The 24,225-nt window shown below is 33.6% G+C and overlaps 3 protein-coding genes across 5 annotated transcripts in view; all 3 read right to left on the bottom strand.

Annotated features, from left to right (window-relative positions):
• The window catches only part of LOC126965870 (protein takeout), a 33,444-nt gene extending 22,701 nt beyond the window's left edge, over positions 1-10,743 (bottom strand). Inside the window, exon 1 of the mRNA XM_050809640.1 lies at positions 10,570-10,743. Within this exon, the coding sequence (XP_050665597.1) occupies positions 10,570-10,630 (61 nt within the window). The 5' untranslated portion in view covers positions 10,631-10,743. The remainder of the gene's footprint in view (positions 1-10,569) is intronic.
• An 870-nt stretch (positions 10,744-11,613) lies between these two features.
• LOC126965857 (uncharacterized) lies at positions 11,614-14,755 on the bottom strand. The gene is made up of 3 exons (XM_050809619.1): positions 14,600-14,755; positions 13,996-14,258; positions 11,614-12,704 (listed from the first exon to the last, which is right to left on the bottom strand). Exons 1-3 carry the CDS (start codon positions 14,652-14,654, stop codon positions 11,643-11,645), a joined length of 1,380 nt encoding a protein of 459 aa, XP_050665576.1. The 5' UTR covers positions 14,655-14,755; the 3' UTR covers positions 11,614-11,642.
• Positions 14,756-19,412: 4,657 nt separating this feature from the next.
• LOC126965858 (uncharacterized) lies at positions 19,413-21,572 on the bottom strand. 3 transcript variants are annotated; one of them, XM_050809621.1, is made up of 5 exons: positions 21,472-21,572; positions 21,134-21,399; positions 20,826-21,026; positions 20,049-20,747; positions 19,413-19,887 (listed from the first exon to the last, which is right to left on the bottom strand). In XM_050809621.1, the coding sequence occupies exons 1-5, from the start codon at positions 21,533-21,535 to the stop codon at positions 19,837-19,839; spliced, it is 1,281 nt and encodes a 426-aa protein (XP_050665578.1). In that variant the 5' UTR covers positions 21,536-21,572; the 3' UTR covers positions 19,413-19,836. The 3 variants fall into 3 exon arrangements, with proteins under 3 accessions (XP_050665578.1, XP_050665577.1, XP_050665579.1); XM_050809620.1 differs by having other exon boundaries at positions 20,049-21,026; XM_050809622.1 differs by having other exon boundaries at positions 20,049-21,026; positions 21,515-21,572.
• Between the last annotated feature and the right edge of the window lie 2,653 nt (positions 21,573-24,225).

The raw sequence follows: 24,225 nt of genomic DNA, 5'->3' as shown, positions 1-24,225 counted from the left end.
TTAAAATATGTATGTCTTTCAGAGTATGTTGCGAGTGATCTAGATTTTCCAATTGAGAATGCCAAGTGATAAAGAAAACGCTTCTGGATTCTTTCTTTTGTGAGACAATTGCAAGCGTAGTGTGGTCTCCAGACGGTTCTGCCGTATTCCAAAATACTGACAACCAGACTTTTATGTAGGATCACCTTCGTACGCCAAATCCCAGCATTTTAGAGGCTCTCTTTACAAGAGAGTCTATGTGCGGTATAAACAGAATATACAAGATTACAAGAAATATCTCTGTTAGGTTTTTGATTAAAATTTTCTTGATATAGGTTCACCTCCATTTAATGACTTTAGACTGCTAAAATAACTATTCAAATTGGAATGACAGATTCCAAATTCAAAGATAATAATATTTATTTTTAATGTAACAGGCGACATTGTATATTATATTAAGGACTTTTTTAAAGTTGGCATATAATAAAGACTTTAAAATACTTTTATTGAGTGTATCAGACTCGTTTATAAAATATGGAGTAGTGTCAATAAGGTTAATGACCGCAGCAGGGAGCCAGTCCGCAAACTTGATGTCAACTCTGCGTTTACCGTTGTATACTGCTTACTCGACGCTGTATTGGCTGGTTGTTATAAATTATACATTTCGGGTGTATTTTTTCCTCGTTGCAAGTTTTGTTTAAGGGAATAAGTGACTTAATGTTTATATGTAATATCTCCGTATAGCCTCACGTGTTCATACCTGTTACAAATGAGTTAGGACAATGCATGGGCGTGCATTGGTTTTCAAGCAAGGTAGGCACTGTAGATCTAAATAGTCGTAGTTGCGCTTTAGTTCGACAGTACGACATAAGTTGTATGAAACGCTGCTTGCTTAGTATAATATGCAATCTGTAGACTGCCTGCCATAGGTAGTAAATTAACTTTAGCACTAGTGCTGGCTATATCTATTTAGGTTGATAACGAGGTAGGCACTGCCTAATGGCCTATATGATATGCACGTCTTGGGACAATGGTCTCGAACCGAAAAAAACATTTCTAATCTCCATCCGTCAATCTTAGTAACTACAACTTCTAGAGACTGCCCTTAAGAAGGCGTTCTATCGAAACTTAATGCTAGCTGTGGATGCTAGCAGTGGACGCAGGGACGTGCATTGGTTTGTAGCAAGGTAGGGACAGCTGTAAATACAAGTACCTAATAATATAATAGTTAGATAGTTAGGTACCTATAGCACACACAATGCGAAGACTTATGATTTGCTCTCGGCTTGTCAATTTCTTAGTTTCAAAGTGCCTTTATCATAACCACTTACTTACACAAGGTATTTACCACAGAGACGATTTACTAGACTCCTGTTTAAATGGTTAATCGAAAAAAAAAATATAGTGTTAAGGTTTTTTTAAATTTTAAGTAAAGTTCTTGCATGCGAATTTAAATTAGCCGAATAGAAGACACTACAATAAATTTAAGATCTTAAATTGTATAATGTATACTTATAAATTTCATTTCATTTCATAGCGTAAGGTAAAACTTACTGGGTGGGTGTTCAATAGAAATTTGGTTATAGAATGACAGAACAAAATTAACTTTAACATAAGTGGTATATATTAATTTAGGTTCTAATTAATGCCTACCATTACCTAATTGCTAATCTCACATTGGTGCAAAGCTAATAAACTGTCAGTTAACGCTGAAAAGTGTGTGAAACGCAAATCTCCAAGAAATGAGATCTTAAAAAACTCTGACCCCGTAATTTGAACCGTTCCAAGTTAGAGTTGTCAGCTGAGGTTAAGTATTCATCAAAGAATCTCATTCGACCAGGAATTCGCATGGAATTGACATATTGACAAAACTCTAAGAAGTGCTAAAATAGCATCGGGTGTATGCCGACGGCTGGAAAGAAGACAGAAACAGAATACATAAATAAATACACTTGAAGACGCATGGTATTTTGTTCGTTTCAGAATGTGAAGATGAGAATGTAGAAAAGTGTGTTGAAGCACCTGTAGAACAAAGTGGTCCGGTAACGGATGAGGACAAGGACAAATTAGACAATGAAGATGATGGTAACATAAAAATTTGGATACAACTTACTTACAATGGTTAAAGTGGATGTAAAGTATAAAGTTAACAAGCAAAAAGTTGAAGTTGAAGCAAAGCCTATTACATGTTACATGTCTCCAACCATTACATTCTGAAGTATCACTCTCCTTGTGTAAACCCAAATCATACTTATTTCCTAATTTTTAATCTATCGCTAAGTCATCGTAGTTTGAAACGATAGAAATTACTTGCAGGTAGTGTTATCTCTTCCGTACGATGACTGTATGATTCCTACAGTCTACACCACGTTACCTAACGCTGTTATGAAATCTCATTAGTGGAGATAATAACACAGAATGATTATAATTTAAAACCAGACAATTTCCAACACTTTTTTGTGCTCTTTCTGCCGTGAAAATTGACGTACTTTAAAGAACCAGATCTTTTAACAGCCGATTTGGTATTAAAAGGTCGTTAAATCACGTCTAAGGGGCGTTGTATATAGGTATATACATTAACTTATACAGATAATATTAAAACGTTCATTCAAATTAACACCTTATTTAATGTTCATAGTCTATTGTATATGCTCATAAGAAGCTCAGATGCGAACACGAGGCAAGAACATTTCTCTGACCATTTTTTAATTATTTAGCAAAATGATTAAAAACGTCAAGAATGTACGTACACAATTTTGTCAATTTAAAGGGGCACTTATCTAAAAAACGACACTCCATTTTTTATGTTTGAATATGTTGCTATTTGGACAGTTGCGCTCAACACTTTGCGTGGCGCTGTATTCAAAGCGTGGTCTAAACACAATTGAACGAAAACTCTGCCTAATAGATGCTCAAGCAGTGTTGTGCTTCTGACAATTTTAGAGCGTGGCTGTGAGCGTAGTTGTTTATTGTACGTCAATGGCCGTGAAGCTGTAATGTGTAAGCATTACTGTGATTTAGTCTGAAGGGCACTGTATCTCTATGTCTCAAGGTGACGAGCGCAGTTGTTGTGCCGCTCTAAACTTTTGGGTTTTTCAAGAATCCTGAGCGGCTCTTCATTATTATGAGCAGGACGTATAAATAAGCACTAGGACTCACTGAGCACAGATATGTATTAAAGCTACTTTAACAAAGAAGGCATACTACAGTATAGTAGATTATATTATAGAGGATAATGATGCATGGTTCTTGTCTGGTTCTGCGTAGGCCACCTAAAACTGTATACATATATATATGAGCTGGGAGTTACATATCTGTTCTTCTCCCCACGTCATAGCACCTTTACGAACTGATGTAGCTTCATGACGTTTTCCAAGTGTTGTTAACATATGTTATGTCATTGTCACTCCCTGTGGTAAATAAATAAAGTAGAAAGACCAAAGCAAACAGAACGATATAGAAAAAGGAGCACAGACAGATGACTATAACAGAAGGGACTTGTTAATGTTTATTCTTACCTATACGGTTACGTGACTATTAACCGAGATTTCCCATAAATATAAGTACAATGTTATCCACATATCTAACATCAATAATTTGATCTTTTATTGTTGTTCCAGTCTTTGAACAACCTTGAACTGGTAATTCAAAGTGCTTAGACATACGATTAACAAAAACAATTACTTATTAGGTAGGTACGACACTAATTTGCATGTTGTCAAATGTGAGAAAAACTATTAGATAATATTATTTGTATATTGACATATTAATATAATACAGTAAACAAGTTATGATGAACACAATAGGTACAATGTAAGCATAGTTGTGATAGCAAAGTTATTTCCTTATTTTAAATAAATGCATGGTTAAAAAAGGTGAGTAGGTACCTACGTCAAAATAGAGAGATATGTCATTATCAGTTTCTATTTTAGAAAGGTGTAAGCGCTTATTTTGACGGGGACCATGTCGTATCGTATTGGAACCCACACAAGGAAGCTCATTCCATGCTGGACGTGGAAAAAGTTCCTCTATAACCGCACTGTGGAGGAAAGCTAGACATCCAGATGGTGGGAATGATTCTAATTTGCAGCGAGTAATATATTTTGTTTTAAGAAGTTTACTTTTGTTAATTACACATTTTTTAGCTGCAAATAAAAAAAAATAAAAAAAAAGTTGGATTTGGAATTCGGCGACAGGTATCACGTGAAACAGCTCTTAGTCTTAATACTCCCCGTGATAAAGGCGGTAGAAGACACACAATGAGGCGACGTCTCTACGCAACGCAAACTGATCTAGCTGTTCACTAAGCACTTGTTTCCCGATAATTCAAGCAGCTACGACTACGTCACTCCCATCTCAAAAGTCGGTAACCATAGGAATGTAAATTAGAAGGCAAAATAAATCAAACAAGTGCTAATTCCTTGCGATAAGACTGTGGTAGTTGCATACTTAACATTCTCCCTCCCTTCCCTCCCTGTTCAAAACAAATGTACTACGTAATTCAAAAGAATTGTTAAAAATGTTTGTGTGGTAAAGATGACTATAACGTAAATTACTTTCTTAATGATACCACAGATTGGGAATGGAGCTACCGCCCTCAGGCTATTAAATAATAAATTTTATTGTACGATATTATGAAGAAAAGAAACCCGCTGAGTATCTGCCGCCCGTTCTTCTCAGATCTGAGGAATAACTTTTCGCATGGGTGGTAGTTTTTGACTTTCAATTAGTGATTCCATATTCTTTTTTGAATAAAAATAAGTGCTAATTCCTGATGGGACGACTGTCTCTGCGAATATATACCTACACACACTTTATTGCTATGTACGCTATACGCTTGGAATGCTCGGATATTGATGGAGTTGTCTACGATGGTGTGCCAAAGTATGACGTCAATACGAATAAATTTAAAATAGTTAAAAATGAACGCCATATATTTTATTACAAAAAAACAGTAGTTTTATTTAAAAAAAGACTTACCGATATATTATGCAATGTAATATTCATAGGTATAGTTCACCTACAGCTACGGGAACAATTTCCGCAGTAATATATACTAAAATGTATACAATATACAAAAATATATATTAAAAATAATAACTCTATTTCATTTCAAGGCCCATATGAGTACCCATCTCCATTCTGCAATTCCTGTTCAAAATCCTTGAGCGACTTGTGCACAAACAACTTCATGATTTCCTATACAGAAGATTCTTAGTCCCCTTCAATATAGTTTCCGCCGTGGTCGTAGTACGACTACTGCTCTAACTAAAACCTTCAAACGTAACCTAAAACTTCACCGTTTCCCCCCTCTAATGTTAAAAAAATCAAATTGCTCTTCCTAATGTGGGATATAACAGGTTTTACAATTGTTTAAAAAAAATACTTATTTGGGGCCTGGAATTGATCAAAATTACAAGAAGAGCGTAGGCAAATCAGAAAAGGCATAAAAGCAAAATACTTAGTAAACATACAGATTCTTCTTTATATTTGTGGGATCCCTTTTTGATGAAATACCATAGAAAGAGGTCTTTTTTATGGCTGGTCTGGCTGAAAGTGAAAATCTTAAAATAAACAAGGAATATACTCTGTGTTACATCGCGAGAGGTACTGAAGAACGATTGGCTTCAAAATTAAAGGTTTTTGATGGGGAGACCTAGGATTAGAGTTGTGGATCAAGTGAGCTAATTGACATTGTACCATAGACGACTAATAAATCTTTCAGATGCTACATCAGGAACACAGTTTTCTATAAATCTACAGAGGCCAGTAGCGATTGATTTTGATACGCTGTGATTACAACATCTGACCAATTATGATTCGTTATGATCATTACCTGACCAATGAGCATTCAGTTCGTCGCGCCGGCTTACCTCAGTTGGTTGATTGAATTGTTTGTATTGCGAATGTTAGGTATTAAGAGTTTCTTACTGGATTATTAGGTAAATGGACTATGGAGCAGTTGGCACTTGAAAGTAATTTTTTTAAATAGGTACGGACAATATATATAATTTAATCATATCTTATAACTATATTTACACTACTATGATTACACGACTACATAAAATTAAAACTATCATTACGTGGAAGCGTACCAAGAATACTGGCAGCATTTCCGCGTTGGATAGCAAGGCTGATCCGTTGACCGAAATAGCTGCCAGCGAAGATAGTACTTTGTACATTCTCCGCGCCTCTGAGCCCCATGGGCTAAGTGTCTCGACACCAAAAAATAATGTGCGGACAATTATATTCAAAATCAATGAAGTTATGCCGCCTCAATTATAAAAAATACTTTTTTTTCAACTTCAGAGCCATGTTTGTCGGAAGAGGTTTGTTGCCCCTTCGGAATTTTCTATTAATCATTCGTACCATACAGAATTTACTCCAAAAACAACACATCAATTCCGTAATCCGTTGTTCGAGAGGAAAGCAAAATATCACTGGACCAGTGGACACGTTGATCCTATAGACACTGCTTTTTGCTTATTCTTCAAAGAGTAGAATAATGGATACTTTAATACGTATTAATGTAATGCGTCATGGGTGGAATAACAAGTGGGAAAAAGCCCCGTATTGCGTAATAGAGTACGTAACAGTTTTATGTAATAAATAATTTTATGTTCAAGTCTTGAACTATTGACAAGACATGACAAGGAATACATGCATTTGATTAGCTTCGCTTAGTACGAAACTGTTAATATTCACCAACATAAACTTTGACTAAGCGTAGATGTTAATTGTTTAAGTTGTTTTGACATATAATAAAGAAAATGAATGATTTTAAAAATAGTTTTATATTTATGGAAAAACCTATACCTTATAAAAAATATAATATAATAATTTTCTTCAAAATAAAATCAAAAGCATATCTTAAATTAACTGTACTGTAATATTAACAGTACTAGGTTGGACTTTTTATTTGTTTTTTTTTTTTTGTATTATATAATATTATGTTGTGATAAATATTTATAATTTATTACTCAACACCGCGACGTGAAGCGTCAAACAGGATCTACTGAAAATCAGTGCTGTGACCAATTGTCACAGGTAACCTGAGTAGCATCCCTTTTGATACACACTGCCACACACCTGCTATATTATAATATCTTGGTAATGTTATTTATTTATTCTTTGTAAAATATGTTCTAGGTTAGTTATAGTTATAATTTTTCTTTTTTTGCTTATTCTTATTTTTGTAGCAATGTAATGTTTCATGTGTGTGTCAAATAAAATATATTATTATTATTAAAATTGCAATGTCCATCATCATTAAGTAACTGTCAGTATAATAATTGTGAAGATTGTTAAAAATTTCGTAATAAATCGTACCTATCGTATATCAACGTTTCGCTTATGAGGCGTGTAAACGCCTTTATAGAAAACCAAACTTAAATGTAGAAAATAATTTACAATAAAACAAATTAAATTTTAAAACAAAACAAAATTTATGAAGTAAGCGGGACTTAAACCCACGACCTCTCGCGTACCGTCCGTTCATAAAAAATTCTTGATAAATCTTTGTTCAACTCTCAGGTTGTGGCTTCATCTACAGGTTCTACTTTACAGATGATAAATATTTGCATATTATAAGGAAATTGATTGAGATATCGCTCTTTCAAATCTAAACAATTTACAATAAGCAAAACCTATTATTTTAACTATTATCTATTTATTTTTTGTCCTAAAACGATGATGATATCTTAGTAACGAATAATCGACGTATAAGTTTGGAACAAAAACACAACCGAAATTTGGAAAAAAGCCGCTTATCCTAAAGGTCCTAGTAAGACAATTTATGGCAATAAGGGTCAAGTCGAGCAGGACGTTCAGTTGAAGGTAATTGATCCGCCCTGCCCATTATAATGCAGTGCCGCTCAGAATTCTTGTAAAACCCAAAAATTCTGAGCGGCACTACAATTGCGCTCGTCACCTTGAGACATAAGATGTTAAGTCACATTTGCCCAGTAATTTTTACTAGCTACGACTGAAACACAATTACTGCTTCACGGCAGAAAAAGGCGCCGTTGTGGTCTCCATAGTCTAGCCGGCATCCTGTGCAAAGAACCCTCCGACTGGGACAGACCTTATAAATAATTAAATTGACATCAGTCCTTGACCAGTGTGATAAGTTTCAAATTAATCCTAAATGTTAAATGTTATGAACGGTTCCATAACGACGTTCAAATATTGCATTACATACAAACAGACATACATACCAAGCTAATAAATGTGGGACTATAAGTGTGCAAAATTTCTATTCAATCCGATATTTTAAAGTGGGCGAAAATCGAATCCAAAGTTTTCTATTACATACATACTGTTCGCAATGAACAAAAGAAAGATTGATATCTTCTTAAAGATGTACTTATATTTCGTTTGTCTTAACAAGATTAGATACAATCAAAGTTTCTTGTGTAGTTGAGGTGTCGTGTAGTTGAAGCAGAATAGATTTTTTTTTTCGTCCAATATTAGGACAGGCAAAGGGTTCAAGAAGTAGAACAGAGTGAATGAATGATGGTTGCATTTGACAGTTACATGAAGGATGAAGTATGATTGACAGAGGAGGTAAACGAAGTAATATTTGAGTTATTTCATCGGTTTAGATGTATGGCTCTATATACTAATAAAATTAAATTTAATACTGTCGACGATAGGTAATCTGGCGTCGACACATACAAACTTATGAGGCTAATAAAAGCGTTTTAAAAAGTATAAATGCATTTTTAATTTTATGTTTAATAAATTAAGTTAATATTAAATTGCTTACTTAGCCTTTTAATTTTTATCATAGAAAGAAAAAAATAGTAACATAAGTTTATTATGTTCAGTTTTTTATTTTTTTGGATTTTAATTATTTGCACGAATGTAATTTATATAAAAAAAAATAAGATTTGATATGCTTATTTTTATCCTTATAATTATATTTTTTAATATTTTGAAGAACCTAGAACCAATGAAATGATAGATATTTAATATAAGATTTGATTGATGTAGTTCAATTTTTAACTTGGCATCAACTTCTCAATTTTGTAGAGAAAATTTAATTTTCACTTTTTAGTAAGTAACCTGTCTAAAAGTAAAATATGCCTATTAAAAAAACATATCAGGCATTTATTATCACAAAATTGATTCCATCAGATTTATTTTTGATGTCATTTCTAACACTACTACCGCTTCGGAAGCAAATGGCGCTCTGAGAGAAAGAAGAAGGGACGCAAGAAACTCTCCTCTCTTTTTTTGCGCTCTTTTTGATAAAATATACAATATTGTACTGTCATTGTAATTGCTATAAAATAATCATAATCTAGTCCCAGGTTGTCCGATCACTTAGATATTCAGCTGTGGAACTTACGACAGAGACATTTTTATTAAACATTTAAATTTATTTAGAGATAATGCCCGAACTTAGACTAGCTGGGACTTTATTATGAAAATGTATACATTTATCCTTAAAGCTATTATGTATCTTATGAAGCCTACTAGAATTAGTTACAAGCAATCCCTTATTTTTAGTGTTATAATAATGAAAATCTTAAGAGCATTATTTGAAGTATGTACCTATTTTTTGTAAATCAAGTCAACACATAATCATTTGTATAAATTACCTATTTAGTACAAGTAACGCCAGGCTTACGGCCGTTCCCAATATACTATCTACAGATAGAGATTAATTACTACCTTCTACTGTCAGTAATTAGCTGTCAATAATCTGAAGCTGTCCAATATACCCGATAAGTCATGCTTATCGCCTTATATTGGGACACGTGAATTGCAATTTCCATACAAACTTTATATCGTTGGTAAGCTATACGTCGTCCCATTGACAGACAGCGTGCACGGATAAGGTGAGTTACCGTCGATAAGTTTATTGGGACAGAAAAGTCAACGATAGTTACGATTTTTATCTCAAGTAACATATAGACTGAATATTAGGAACGGCGTTTAATCATCAGAGCAGTTCTGAGGTCAGGTAAAATATTTAGCCATAAAAAGTTCGTCACAATTTTCGATTCTAAGTTCCTTCTCCAAACGATGCTTCCTTGTCGATGAAATAACCACAAATTCTATATAAATATATATTTGAGAGGTCATCCATGGTCTTAATCAAGAGATCGACTTCACTAAATTATACTTTGCGAAACCAAAATTACTTCAAGCTTTAAAAAAATAGAGTGCCCTCGATTCTTCCAGGGTTCCGCCATCAGATCCTGAGCTAATGACTATGAACCAGCTGGGAAATCCTCTAACATTCTCGAAATAGTGCCTCCTTTCATTTTTCGATAAAACATAAGGTTAGCCCATTTTTGAGTAATTTTATTATATTAAATGGCAATTTATTTTTATATATTATACGTCGAACTTATGAATGAAATCTGTATAAATCACTTTAATTCATTTTAAAAATTTCTATATAAGTAATTTGAAATAATTTAAGAAGAAAATTAACACCGTTATTCGCTAAGAGTCACTGTTCTCTTTCAAAACGTTTTGTCCTATTAGAGAAAGCTAAACATCCTTTAAGAAAATCAATACAAGAAATACAAGAAATAACTTTCAATAAAATTAAAAAGTATTAAGAATGTAACTTACGTGTATTCGATGTGCTCGGAGCTATCACAGCGGCAATAAGAATTAATATTTGGTATTTCATTTTTTAAAATAAATAATTCGCGGTGAAATTAATTACGAAAGACGATGTATAAGTTGCGACTTACGTGTGCCGCGCAGAACTTCCCGAAGCGCAATGTTTCGATTCAAAGTCTCAGGTAACTTAGCACTTTCCATCAACAAGCTGTATTTATTAGCTTGATGCGACGATGCTACTTTCATAGTAATAATACCTAAAGCCTTATTATTTGCAAAATATATTATTTCAAACGTTTCAATAGTAAACTTTTCAAGTCTCTAAATATTTACAAAATATAGATCATTCAATTGTATACGTATGAAGTTACTGGGTCCAAATAAAAGATGTGAACCGGTACTTACCGGTTTGACTGTACGGTGACTTATTTATACTTGATTTAACTTTATGTATGGTGCTTCGTTTTATTGACGTGTGTTAGGGAAGAAAGACATACAATTGTTTATCTTAAGTTGTATATTCAAAACAATTCTTTTATATTAAACTACCTATATACTACTATATAACTTTCTATCTATACAAAATTTTTAGTTAAAAATAAGTGTTTACACTAATCTGAGCGTTCTTTCGAATGAATGTAAGGCCAGTGATAATATTTCTTAAAACATATGATAATATGCTTTTAAATAATATTAAACTAGTTAATACAGTAAAATAATTGTGCATGAGTGATATGTATTTTTACATGTAAATTAATTAATGCAAATACTAGATTTTTACATCCCATATATAAAATTCTCGTGTCATGGTGTTAAACATTGAACTCCTCCGAAACGGCTAGACCGATTCTCATGAAATTTTGAGTGCATATTGCTTAGGTCTGAGTATCGGACAACATCTATTTTTCATCCCCCTAAATGTTAAGGATGGTCCACACGATTTTTTTTTTTAAATTTGTTAGATTATGAGTTAGCATTAAAAAATACATACAACTTCAAATTTTCAACTAGTATCCCATAAAAGGAGACGAGCTTTAAATAAATGCTTGATAAAGAGGCTAAATGTTCTGTAATAAATATTAAAAATTAAAGAACTCATCTTCATCGTAAGGCACTTCAGCAGCCTTCTTCTGTGTCCCAACCAAAGCAGATAATTTAAATCCCTCTTCTTGAATTTGATCAACTTTCGGTAACTCTTGTTTTATCATATCTTCTACATTCAATTTATTTAACTCTTGCTGTACTTTTTCTCTAATTGGCGTTTCAAGAGCATCCATTATTTGATATCTCAGTAAATTAGGAAGTATATTAACAGCGAATTCAACAACATAATCTATGGTACCAGCACCGTCAAAACGGACCTGAATGTTACCAATTTCAAGATCAAGATTACGAAATTCAGGTTTCTTCCTTGTATCAAGTGGCTGCCCCAATATCATCCTCCCACTAATATATTCAATAGAGAATGAAGTACTTCCTGCTCTTGACATCAAGTCACCAATAGCAGTAATATCCCATTGAGTCGTACCTTGTAGTCTCTGTGTACCAATTTCAAAGTCCGCGATTACTGTATTATTTTCCAAAATCAACGTTATATTTCCTACTCGATGAAATGATGAAATACCCGTAACCCATGTATGGGATAGTGTTATAGTAAAGATGCTCGCTGTTGTATTGTAATCCTTGATTTTGTACGGATCCATTTCCATTTCTTGTACTTTTTTCCTAGCATCAGCTATAACCATATCTAAAGGAGAGATTGAGTTAGGGAATTGCATATCACCAGCAATGTCGTCTAGTTTCTTATTGATTTCATCTCTCGCTTTAGTGTATGCCTCTTTTAAAATGTACGGCTTTATAGAATCGAATACAAATGTGCCCATAGAGTTAACAACTCCTTGAAGCATTCCTCCCAAGAAGCCAGCGTTTTGGAAATTCATCGAAATAGTCGTAAACCCAATATCAATGATAATATCTTGTGCTCGAAGTTTTCCATCTCTCTCCACGCCGAGGTTCGCTCGGGCTGTTATTATTATTCCAGTGACGTCAACTGTAAAGGGGCCTTGAACCTTGCTAAGCCAAGTTGTCATAGTATAATTACCTCGAGCTTGAAGAACATCAATGGCTAACGCTGCGTGGACCTGGAATGCGAATCATAACAAATTGAGTGCCCATACAGTTGAAGTTGCAGAAGAACGATCATTTTTGCCCATTTTTGCTACTAAAATGGAGAGACTTTTGTCCTGTGCTTCCTTTGGGCATAAAAATAATAAGTCCTAAGCCCAAGGGTGTCGTAAGAGGCGACTAAGGGCATAACCCAGTGGGAGGCTTCTTTGCATAGGATTATATGTAGCACAACGGTGCCTTTAAGTATTTCGGTCTGAAGTGCGCCGTAGCTAGTGAAGCTACTGGACAAATGTGGCATCAAGGTGACGAGTGCAATTGTAGGGCCACTCAGATTTTTCGGGTTTTTCAAGAATCCTGAACGGCACTGCATTATACTGGGCAGGGCATATCAATTACCATCAGCTGTACGTCCTGCTTGTCTCGTCCCGTCGTCATAAAAAAAAGATAGAGGGAGGATGAATGCGCTTTTTTAAGTTTGTAAATAAATCTTATCGACTGTACTCAAAAAAGTCGTTCAACAATAATAATAATAATAATAAATCTTTATTTGTTGCAAAAAAAATACAATTTTGCTTAAAATTACCCTCGACCCCAAACTAGGACATCCCGTGACATGGGGTTAGTCTCTTTCAGGTTGTGCATTGTAAAATGTCAAATAACAAACATCAACATATTTTAAGGTCTAACAATAGAAGTCGTTCAATAAATTGATGTATGGAACAACATAAAATGCAAATCACACTGTCGACAAGTATGAGTCGTACTGATCTAGTTTATATCTTTAAATGAATATTTCATTTTGTATCCGTTAAAAAATTCTAGCCTTTTATATTCCGCCATCCCATACAATTGCCGGCATGCACTCACCCATCGGAAGAATGTGTTATAAAATACCGATGAAATGTTTATTTTACTGATTTGGATATCATATTCAATCCACGTAGAGATTCCAGGTGAGCGATATGTCAAACTGATGCAGGTATATAATGTACGTGTTTAAATCAATTTAAATATAATTATTCGATAGTATTACGTATTACTTTATGTACATATAACTATGTATATAATGAACGATCATCTGCATATTTGCGAAAAAATGAAAACTTGACTCGACGAAACAATGTTAATTTTATTTTTATTAATTTGTAATCTTAATGCTGATAACGCAGTTTGTTATCAACATTTTTCGTCTTTGAAAATTATATGCGATATAAAAGCAACACAAAAATTAATAAGTGAAAAAATTGCTTTATTTCTTAATTGAGATATGAAAAAGGGTAACAAAAGAATTTTCAAAATACTAACCTCCATTGCGCCTATTTCAGCATCTACTTTCAAAATCCGAAATTTGCTTATTCCAAACACGGCTGTATTTTTAAAGTACATAGTTCCAAGTGACATGGATTGTTTCATGTCAGGTACGTAATATGGTTCAGGTATTTTGGCCCCCGGTATACCAACAGGATTTGGTTTCTTAAAATGCTCCAATATGAGAAGTATGTACGAACTCATTTTTGCTTCGCCTTCCGCAAGCTTCGAAGTTGTCGTTGTTTCGAAGAAAGACGCATCTGAAATACATAGTAAAACCTAAATTAAATTAAACACACCATAATTTATTCATATACGCTCGTCTATAAAAAAAGTTATAACTTTTGCATTATAAGAATGCTCTTTGTGACGTTTTTTGTACAAATAAAAATCAATAACTGTGATATCTTATTGTAAATGATTTGATTTGACTCAGTTATTCACAAGAACACATAGGCCAGATAAAAACTTAAACAGAAATATTCTTTTTTCACTATACATTCGTTGATGCTGATTTTATTCATTCTTGTAGTAAATTAAATGGAACAGTTGAAACTGGATCTTATTGTAAATTATTATTTAATAAATAACACAATTTCACCTTCACTGCATCCAAATATAAATGTAGTTATAAGAATCACAAAACCTAACCACATTGCTAACACTGAGAACACAACACTACACAATATGTAACATCGTCCCGTAAGGGTTCACAGTTCACGTGTTATCGCTGTCAATGATATCGTACGGTCTCCATTGAGTACCAATTTAAATTCCCAGTATTCCTTCATTATCTAATTACGTTGTTTGTTGAAATCGTATTTGCATTCAAATAATGCCAATGTTTTGTTACAACGTTAAAACACTCAAGACATTTGATGTGTTTTGAACAAACATTGTAGAACAGTCTATAATGTATGGAACATTAGCCTCAGAGCTAATAACCTAAATTGTTTAACTCAATTTTAATTAATACACAAGTAAACTTGTCATAATGAATAAAGTACAGAATGACATTAAATAAGATCTAATATATAAAGTTCTCGTGTCACGGTGTACGTAATCGAACTCCTCCGAACGGCTCGACCGATTCTCATGAAATTTTGTGTGCATTTTGGGTAGGTCTGAGAATCGGACAACATCTATTTTTCATCCCTCTTAATGTGAAGGGGTCCACCCCTAAATTTTTATTTTATTTTATTGGACAAAATTCTTTGTTTTTATGATTCTGCATTAAAAATAGACACAGCTTCAAATTTTCGCCCTTCTACGATCTACAACTATTTTTCTATTGCGATTTTTATATTATACTGTTCCATCCATATATCCGCTATAGGGTTGCAAGATATATAATTATATAGGAATACAATAATTGTAGTACGATAAAAATAGCATTCTATGTTTTACAAGCATTTAAGATATTTGTAGTGGAAAAGATGTCCGATTTGAAATAAGTGGTTCTTTTAATTTACTTATAATGATAAAAAAATATCAGTGTGTCCTTAATAGGATAAGAGGGAAATCTTCACCAAGGCGAGCCTATAACTACAAAATACATCTTTTTTTTCTATATTCAAAAAGTAATATCATAAAAATTATTAAAATAATCTGGTAAATTTTGGTTTGACTGATTCCGTTTCCTTATTCAACTCGAGCTGACTTTAACCGACCGAGCGTTACACAGCACAGCGTGACACTTCACTCTTATTCATTAACCAATAAATAAAGTGATTAGCGCGCCTAATGAACTTTCACTTCAGAAATGGACTCTACATAGAGCCATCTTTTTAAATGATAAGTAAATGTAAGTCTTAAATTGACATACTGATTCTCTACGATCATCAATGAAAGAGTTTCGTTGGAAATCCGTTAGATGTCACGGGACACAGATGTTACTGCCACTACACCCTAGATTTTGGTTGTTAGTAGAACCACTGAGTAGGAAGAAATAAACATTTTGACTGTTGTAATAATAATATTCTTCTAGATAATATTCTAGATAATATTCTTTATGTTAATAAGCACATTGATGAATTTTCTAGAAACTGTGACATTCATAATGTTAACATGAGGAACAAATATAAACTTGTTATGCCTACTACTCGGTTAAGTCAAGTTAGTAAGTCTTTTTTGTTAGTTATGTAGTTTGTGTTATATTTTATAATAAACTCCCAAACGATATTAAAATATTACCTATTAAACAATTTAAATGTATCGTAAAAATAAATTAACTTCTAAGGACTATTATAATGTGAAAGATTATTTGAATGATAAAGATAATTGGAATTAATGTTCTAAATTTATTGTTAATGAATATTGCTAAATTCATTTGAATGCTATTGTAACTTTTGTACTTTATCCTGACTTGTACTAAATAACTTATAAAGTTTTACAGTGAATAAAGATTTTTGACTTTGACTTTGACTTTGACTTTGACTCGGAATGAAGCGAACACCCTCAGGCTATATATAAATTTTAGTGTATGATACGTATGTAGAACTACACAGTAGGGATGAATACTTACGTATTTAGTAGAACAAAAGAACACGTTTTATGTTCTCAATTTGAGGGTGTAAGTGCCTGAGTGTGCGACTGATAACTATATTAAAGAACCAAATAATATACGATGAGAAGAATGAAAAAAAAAACCCAGTTTTAATACAATATATAATTGATATTTAAAAGATGTTAAATAAAATAAAATTCGACCGTCGGCCATGTTAACTTCACATGAATGACGTCACTGCTCAAAAAACACCGTTAGAAGTTTTAGTTGTGTTATATATATATTATATATTTAAAAAGAGCGCAAAAAAGAATGCTGGGCGAGTTTCTTGCGCCGTTTCTTCTCTCTCACAGCACACACCGAAGAAGTGGTAGTGTTTGAACTGAATTCAAAAACAATTTTGAAAAAATAATTTCATTTTATTCCTTATTAATGTTACGCGTAATTATTGATTTAACGATGACGTGATATTTGCCAACTGACGAGCGCTTCCACGCATAATTCAAAGTATATTGATATAAATACAGTAATTTGCGATGCCTTATTTTATGGCTTAAATATAGTTTTTTTCTCATACAGTAGTCTATGTACCGACAGTATAGAAGAGGAACCCAAAATCTATCATCGTGCCTATTCCAGCCATAAGACATAAATTTGTAAATGTTATAATGACAGGCGCAGTGTGATGTTATCGGGGTGTATTGCATCACGCTGCGCCTTAGGTTATTGTGTATTGCGTCACTTAGTCACATTGAAACTGTTACCGCTTGAAATCAATTGGATCATGCACTCCTGTTGTGTTCATAAAAAAGACAAAACAAAGAAATTTTAGTCAAACAAGAAATTCATAGGTATTTTTTTCAACAAACTGGTGCAGCTAAGAGTTAATATTACTGAATATAATTATTATTACTCCTTCGCCGCAGATTAATCATATTTATATATAAAACACACTATGACTCTATTTATTCAATATGAGTGGTACCAGCTGAGCTTTAGTACCACCTAATAAAAATTCAAACATTAAAACATAACGCCTTGCATTTTATTAGTTGCAATTTTTTTTCTAATCAACATTGACTCTATAATACCAGTGGGAGGCTACTTTGCACAGGATGCCGACTAGATTATGGGTACCACAACGGGGCCTTTTTCTGCCGTGAAGCAATCATGTGTAAACATTACTGTGTTTCGGGCAAATGTGACTTAACATCTTATGTCTCAAGGTGACGAACGCAATTGTAGTGCCGCTCAGAATTTTTGGGATTTTCAAGACTCCTGAGCGACAATGCATTGTAATGGGCAGGGCGTATCTATTACCATAAGCTGAACTTCCTGCTCATCTCGTCGCTTACTGTCACAAAAAAAAAGAAAGCTTATGACATTATTATTAGCAAACTCACTAAAAAAGGAGTGTGTGCGTGTGTGTGTGTGTGTACTGTTTTTACGTGCACTAGATAAAAAGAGTGTCGGTAATTGATGCATATAGTTTTTAATTTTACACGAGGCAAGAAACTTGCCTTGTGTAAATGGCGCTTATAGTAACGATGGCCCGAAAGAAAATTATACCACTCCGAGTATCCGAAGCTCTAAAATTTATTTATTTATTTATTATTTATTTATTCATTATATACAGACACTTTATCACATAATATTACATCATATTTGGTCCCTACACCAGGCGTAGCCTGTCCTGTAGGCAACCAATTTACATTTCTATGGTTAACAATATGAACCGAAAGGTCAAAAAGGGCACTCTGTATGTGTGGGTGTGTGTGTCTCTGGGTGTGTGTGTGGGTGTGAGTGAGTGTGAGTATCTGATCAATCATGTTACAAAGTATTAACATTATATGAATGCTAGGCTATCACATTAACAACACCTTCCATGTCTGCATAAGTGAGTGTGTGTAACCATCTCTGTATTTTAAATTTGACCTGATGAACCGAGCAATTTTTAATAGAACATTTTAAATTTACCTTGTTGTATATATATGTATGTAAGAATGGGCTAAATCTACTTGCAAATGTTGTACCTATTTATTATTGGTGTTGGAATCTTGTACGAACGGCTATCTAGTAGGTTTTTATAATTAATTAAAAGCTGTACAAGTATTGAACATGTTTGTGCATTCTAATTATGATGATGACACTTGTAATGTATCATGTCTTAAATGCATAATGTAGTACTTACTTCTCACTACAGAAAAAAAAACATTAAAAATTACACAGTTTTTGCACTAGACACGTAAATTATGTATGTACCTACATTGTGTAATAACCATTCTTATTTCAATGTATTTTTTCTCTGATGGTCAAGTAAAATATATTAATATGTATATAGATTATGTATTTAATTATTTAAAAAACGAAATATTAAATTGAAATTGTCACATTTTTTAGTACGAGTGGGTGGTAGTTTTTTACTTACAATTAGTTATATAATATAACCTATTTTGAATAAACAAAATTTAAATTGAATAAAAATTTAAATAGTAACGGTTCCTTGGCCATCGTTATTACCGGTTTCTACAGTCAAATCAAATAAAAAAAAACTTTATTTCCGTAAAAAGGCTTTTATAATTTTTTTATACCCAGTGATTGACACTTCTCTAATATAAAACTACACCGCCACCCACATTCTCTTGCAACACCAGAGGAATCACAGGAGCGTTGCCAGCCTTTGTACGCGCTTTATTGAAGGTACTATGTTATATCGCCCCGAAAACCTTGCACAAGGAAGCTCATTCCACAGCTTTGTAGTACGTGGAAGAAAGCTCCTCGAAAACCGCAATGTGGAGGACCGCCACACATCCAGATGGTGCGGATGATATTCTAATTTGTGGCGTCTCGTGCGAAGGTGGAATTAAGCAGCAGGAATCAAAGTGAAACAGCTCTTCTTCTTCTCTTATATAATATAAAATTATAGTTTATTATAGAAACGTATACCTACGTTGTCCCATAAAAGAATGACTAATTTTGTAGAGGTGAGATAATTGTGTGGTGTGGCAACTCAGGTGTTTATATTGCGTGTGTCGCTCCCTTTACAGAAGGTGTAAATAATTTTGTGGACATATAACAGGTTTTCGTATATATATTGTGATGTAATAGCAAGAATTCCTGTTTCTTTAAATTTCTCTCTAAGGGACACTGGGAGTCCAAGTTTGTAAATTGCTCTTACAGACCTCTTTTATAAATTAATATTTGCCGGGTTGCCCCAGAGAAGAGCTCCATATGACATTATGCTGTAAAAACAGCTGAAATAAGCAATTTCAGTAGTACCCACATCAGTAAGCCGTCAAATGCTTCTAACCGCATATGCCGCTGAGCTTAATTTAACTGCAATTTCTTCTATTTTCTGGCCCCATTGCACTTTTGAGCCCAACCTGTATTTTGAGATAAATGGTAAAGTCAAACAGAGAAAAAAAATATTTTATTTAAAGTCATATTTAAAAATAACAATTCAAAATAATTAAAAATTAAAAAATTCGTCTTCATCATATCTTTTATTATGAGTCACACATGTTATATTTGATTTATTAAGTACCTCTGCTTCAAATCTGTCTATTTTTGGCAATTGTTCCTTTATAAATTCCTCCACTTCAATCGTGTCCAATTCTTGTTGTATCTTATGTCGAACAGGGTCTTCAAACGCGTCCACTACTTGATTTCTCACAAGATTGGGCAATATGTTAACTGCTAATTCAACAAAATAGTCAACAGTACCAGCTCCATCAAATCGTATTTGGAAATTACCAACATCAACACTTAAGGATCTCAATGTTGGTTTTCGTCTAGTATCAAGTGGTTGAGCAACAATCACCTTTATACAAATATAATTAAGCGTAAAATTTGCTATTCCAGATCTGGAAATAAAGCCACGCATAGTTGAAATTCCCCAGTGACTAGAACCTTGTGTTTCCTGGGTTTTCAGATTGAATTCGAATATTAATGTTTTGTTCTCCATTATGAGCGTTGTGTTTTCAATGCGATAAAAGGAAGCAATACCTAAAATCCACGTATTTGATAAATGTATATTAAAAACACTAAAAGATGACGTATAGTCCTGTATTTTGTAAGGATCCAGACCAAATTCTATCGCCTTTCTCCTTGCATTTAATAAAAGCAAATCTATAGGAAATAAAGAATTAGAAAAAACAGTGTCAGTTGCTACTTGCTCCAATCTTTTGTTAACTTCAACTTTTACTTTCTTATAGGCATCTTTTAAGACGTAAGGTTTTATAGTCTCAAAAAGAAAAGAACCAAGAGAATTAAAAACTCCCTGTATGACAAGAGCGACCATTCCAGAATTTTCGAATTGCACCTCAATATTTTTAAAGCTTATATCCATAGAAATATTTTGCACCCTGACTCTCCCATCTTTTTCAACACCAAGGGTAGCGATGGCTGTGGTTTTTATTCCAAGAACATCTGCTGTATAGTTTCCTGAATATTTTTTAAAGATCGTGTTAAGTGTATAATTTCCTTTTACCTTTAGTTTGTCAATAGAAAGAACTGTTGTACACTAAAAATAAATTTATGACCATAATTAAAAACAAAGTCCACAGATAAAATAGCAATTTGCACAATAATTCGACATTTATTTTTTAATTTCTAACAAACAGCACTAACCTCTAATTGAGCTATTTCCGCTTTGACATATATAACTCTGAACTTGCTTATTCCTTGCACAGATGTATTTTTTAATGCGATATTTGTTCCAAATGTTATATATTTTTTCATATCTGGGACGAGATATGGATCAGGGATACTAGCTCCCGGAAGACCTACAGGATCTGTGCTCTTAAAGTGATCCAGAACTTTCATAATGTAGTCACTCAACTTTTCTTCTCCTTCCAAAAGTTTGACATCTTCCAGGTCACTATGGGAGCCATGTTCTACGAATTAAACTTTACTTTAACGATAAAAATACACTTAAAAATTGTATTAATACACTTCAAACGCAATACCAAGACAAACTCCAACTTTTACTTTGAATAGGAAATAGCTAACCAAAACATAGTGGGTCCACATAACTTAAGATACTACATCAACCAGTGTTATATTAACTTATCTCACGAGTATATTTGGCAGCTGAGAGGTCAGGTTATCATCAACTATTTCGTTTATCAAAAATGGGCTTTCGGTACGTATACCGATATATTTTATTTAAATATTCATGATGTAATCGCAGTAAAACAAATATTGGATCTCCTTTATCAATTATTTATCATGGTACTTTTTTGTTAATAAGATTTGGGGATTGAAGTACAATTACATACTAGGATCTATTGTGCCCCCTGCTTGTGCTAGCGCGACTGCCCTCAACTTCCTATACCTAAAAAAATGGAATGTGGTAATCGAGGAGTTCCCTAGCTAGTACATAGGGAACGTGTGCCCTTACAGTGCTGAAATTTAAATTATATCCTCAAGGCCTATTACTTGTTGTGTTGCCATTTGGCAACGCCATGAGACCACCATTTAGTACTCTGTTATTTGTTTAGCATACAAGACATTAAGAGGCGTAGAATCTTTAGAGGGCTTAGGCAGCGCACATCCTCTGCTCTGAGTAAAGGTACTTTAAACACCCCAACCTGGTTCTGACAATGGCCTCGCATTCCAGTAGGACGAGTCTGGGTCTTCAGTGGCCTCACAGCAGAATCTGCACAGGTTTGATTCACTGAGATCCATTTCCATTATGTGGCTTATTTGATGGTAGGTGATCATCCCCAGCTCATTAATATAATGATGCAATGCTTATGAATTATTTTAACATGAGTCACATTTCGTATAGATCCTGTCATGATATAAAAGTAAGATCTAAACTTTCATTCCACTCTTGACAGCTCCTAATTTTCTGAACGCAGCTGGCTTTAATCTCATAATACAATCAAAACAACACATAGGTACAATTAGCAGTGTAAATATAATATGCAGCATTTCCAATGGGGACAAACCCGTGATGGCCTGGCAGTTGCACACGCATACTGCTCGATCAACGAGGTCTATAGATATAGATAGGATACAACCTCAGCTGGCCTATCTGGAAGTCGCACAAACTTAGCGAGGTTTCATCGCTGGACATGATACGCAGTGCATCTGCGGTTATCCCAGACAGACCGTTGCGTACATGACTGGGTGCCCTACGTGCCCGACAACCTGCACGAACGAGGAGCTACACGAGGCTACCGACCGAGCTATCACGGTTGCGGACTTTTTGGGCTACCTGTATTTGAGGTGGCCGTCGACTCGATAAGAAGAAGAACGATGTTAAATATTAACTGGTCGCAACTCTGGTTAGACGAAACATACATTTTTTTAATCTGTAACGAATCAATATATCTTGCAAACTTTGACTTTGAATATGATCCGTAGGCATAACTGATAGATGGTATTTATAGAATGACAACATGCCTAATGATTATTAACTAATCATCAATCCTTTTTAAGTGTTTTATAATATTTATGCAGGTATCAAGGCAAGATGAACTCAAGATTAACAGGAAAATAGTTACTCAAGAACTGTGTTGTCTTGCTATGTATGTATACACTCGTCAATTATGGAATTGTTTTCGTAAGTACTCACAGGAGTTGTGCTGTCAAAGGACACATCGCAGCCTGTAACTGCCATCATGATATTGAGTAGAATAATGCCTCCTATTCAACTCGTTTGTGTAACCTATTATCAATGATGCTCTATACATATACAAATAACGGTGTATAGAAACAAAGCGGAAATATGAAACATGCCACAAATTATACTATAATAAGCTTCGAATCCTATATCAATATACATTGCCGCATTTATTCCGTTGTTTTTAATGTTCTTGGCCAAGAAGCAGCAATGTAAAACATTTATTCACGACTACAGAGGAAAGTGTGCTTACATTATCATCAAGCACACTTTTGCCGTTCCGCTATCAGACTGCGAATGATATGTCTTTATATGTATATAACATCATCGTTTACAATAAAATATTTATATTGGATCATAAAATTGCATTTTTGTAATTTTTACTTTTATAAAAACAGGTGAATTTATCATTTTTTAACCCATATAGACCAGTGGTTAGTGGCTCTGACTACTGAGCTAGAGGTCCCGGGTTCAAATCCCAGTAGATGCAATCATTTATATGATGAATATGAATGTTTGTTTCCGAGTCATGGATGTTTATTTGTATTTATGTATGTTAAAGTAAATATATTGTATTAAATATATCGTTGTCTTGTACGTTGGCCTAATCTAGGGCAAGATAATTTGTGTAAAAGTATGTCAATATTATTATTATTACTTCAAACAATAAATGTAGATTATTAAATAAGTAATTAGTAGTTAATTAATTGTATTTTACTAAACTGTTTTTAGCATTCGTTGCTTAGTAATGTTAACAGCATCAATCCGCCATACTATTGGTGTTGTCTAGTTAGTTCCAAAGAGATCAAAGTATACAAATGACAGATCCAAATGGCTAAGGTAAGTAAGTGGAAAGTAACTCGAAATTTTTGCATAAAATGAAAGCCACGTATATCCTAAGAATATTACTAAAGGGTCCACTATTTAGCCCTTATTTTACGAATGATACTACAAGCCAAGTAATAAAACCTAGTTTTATTTTGTTCTAATATCTGCCTTAAACCAGTTTCAGATTTCATACATAAAATAATTTATGCTGCCATATTATCATAATCTGAATTTCTGAACAATTACGTAAGTAAGTACCGTA

Source organism: Leptidea sinapis, chromosome 9 (genome assembly GCF_905404315.1).
Source record: "Leptidea sinapis chromosome 9, ilLepSina1.1, whole genome shotgun sequence".
In the NCBI taxonomy this organism is placed as follows: Eukaryota; Metazoa; Arthropoda; class Insecta; order Lepidoptera; family Pieridae; genus Leptidea; species Leptidea sinapis.
The sequence above is the reverse complement of the archived record's forward strand: the minus strand, read 5'-3'. Positions and strand labels throughout refer to the sequence as shown.

Excerpts from the sequence above, each read along its gene's own strand:
- LOC126965858 (XM_050809620.1), bottom strand. The coding sequence starts at position 21,535 with ATGTGGACCCACTATGTTTTGGTTAGCTATTTCCTATTCAAAGTAAAA. Across the intron at positions 21,027-21,133 it reads CGGAAATAGCTCAATTAGAG|TGTACAACAGTTCTTTCTAT; the intron begins GTTAGTGCTGTT and ends ATTTATTTTTAG. Across the intron at positions 19,888-20,048 it reads TAGACAGATTTGAAGCAGAG|GTTGGGCTCAAAAGTGCAAT; the intron begins GTACTTAATAAA and ends CTCAAAATACAG.
- LOC126965857 (XM_050809619.1), bottom strand. The coding sequence starts at position 14,654 with ATGTGGTTAGGTTTTGTGATTCTTATAACTACATTTATATTTGGATGC. Across the intron at positions 14,259-14,599 it reads TATATTTGGATGCAGTGAAG|ATGCGTCTTTCTTCGAAACA; the intron begins GTGAAATTGTGT and ends TATGTATTTCAG. Across the intron at positions 12,705-13,995 it reads CTGAAATAGGCGCAATGGAG|GTCCACGCAGCGTTAGCCAT; the intron begins GTTAGTATTTTG and ends TTCGCATTCCAG.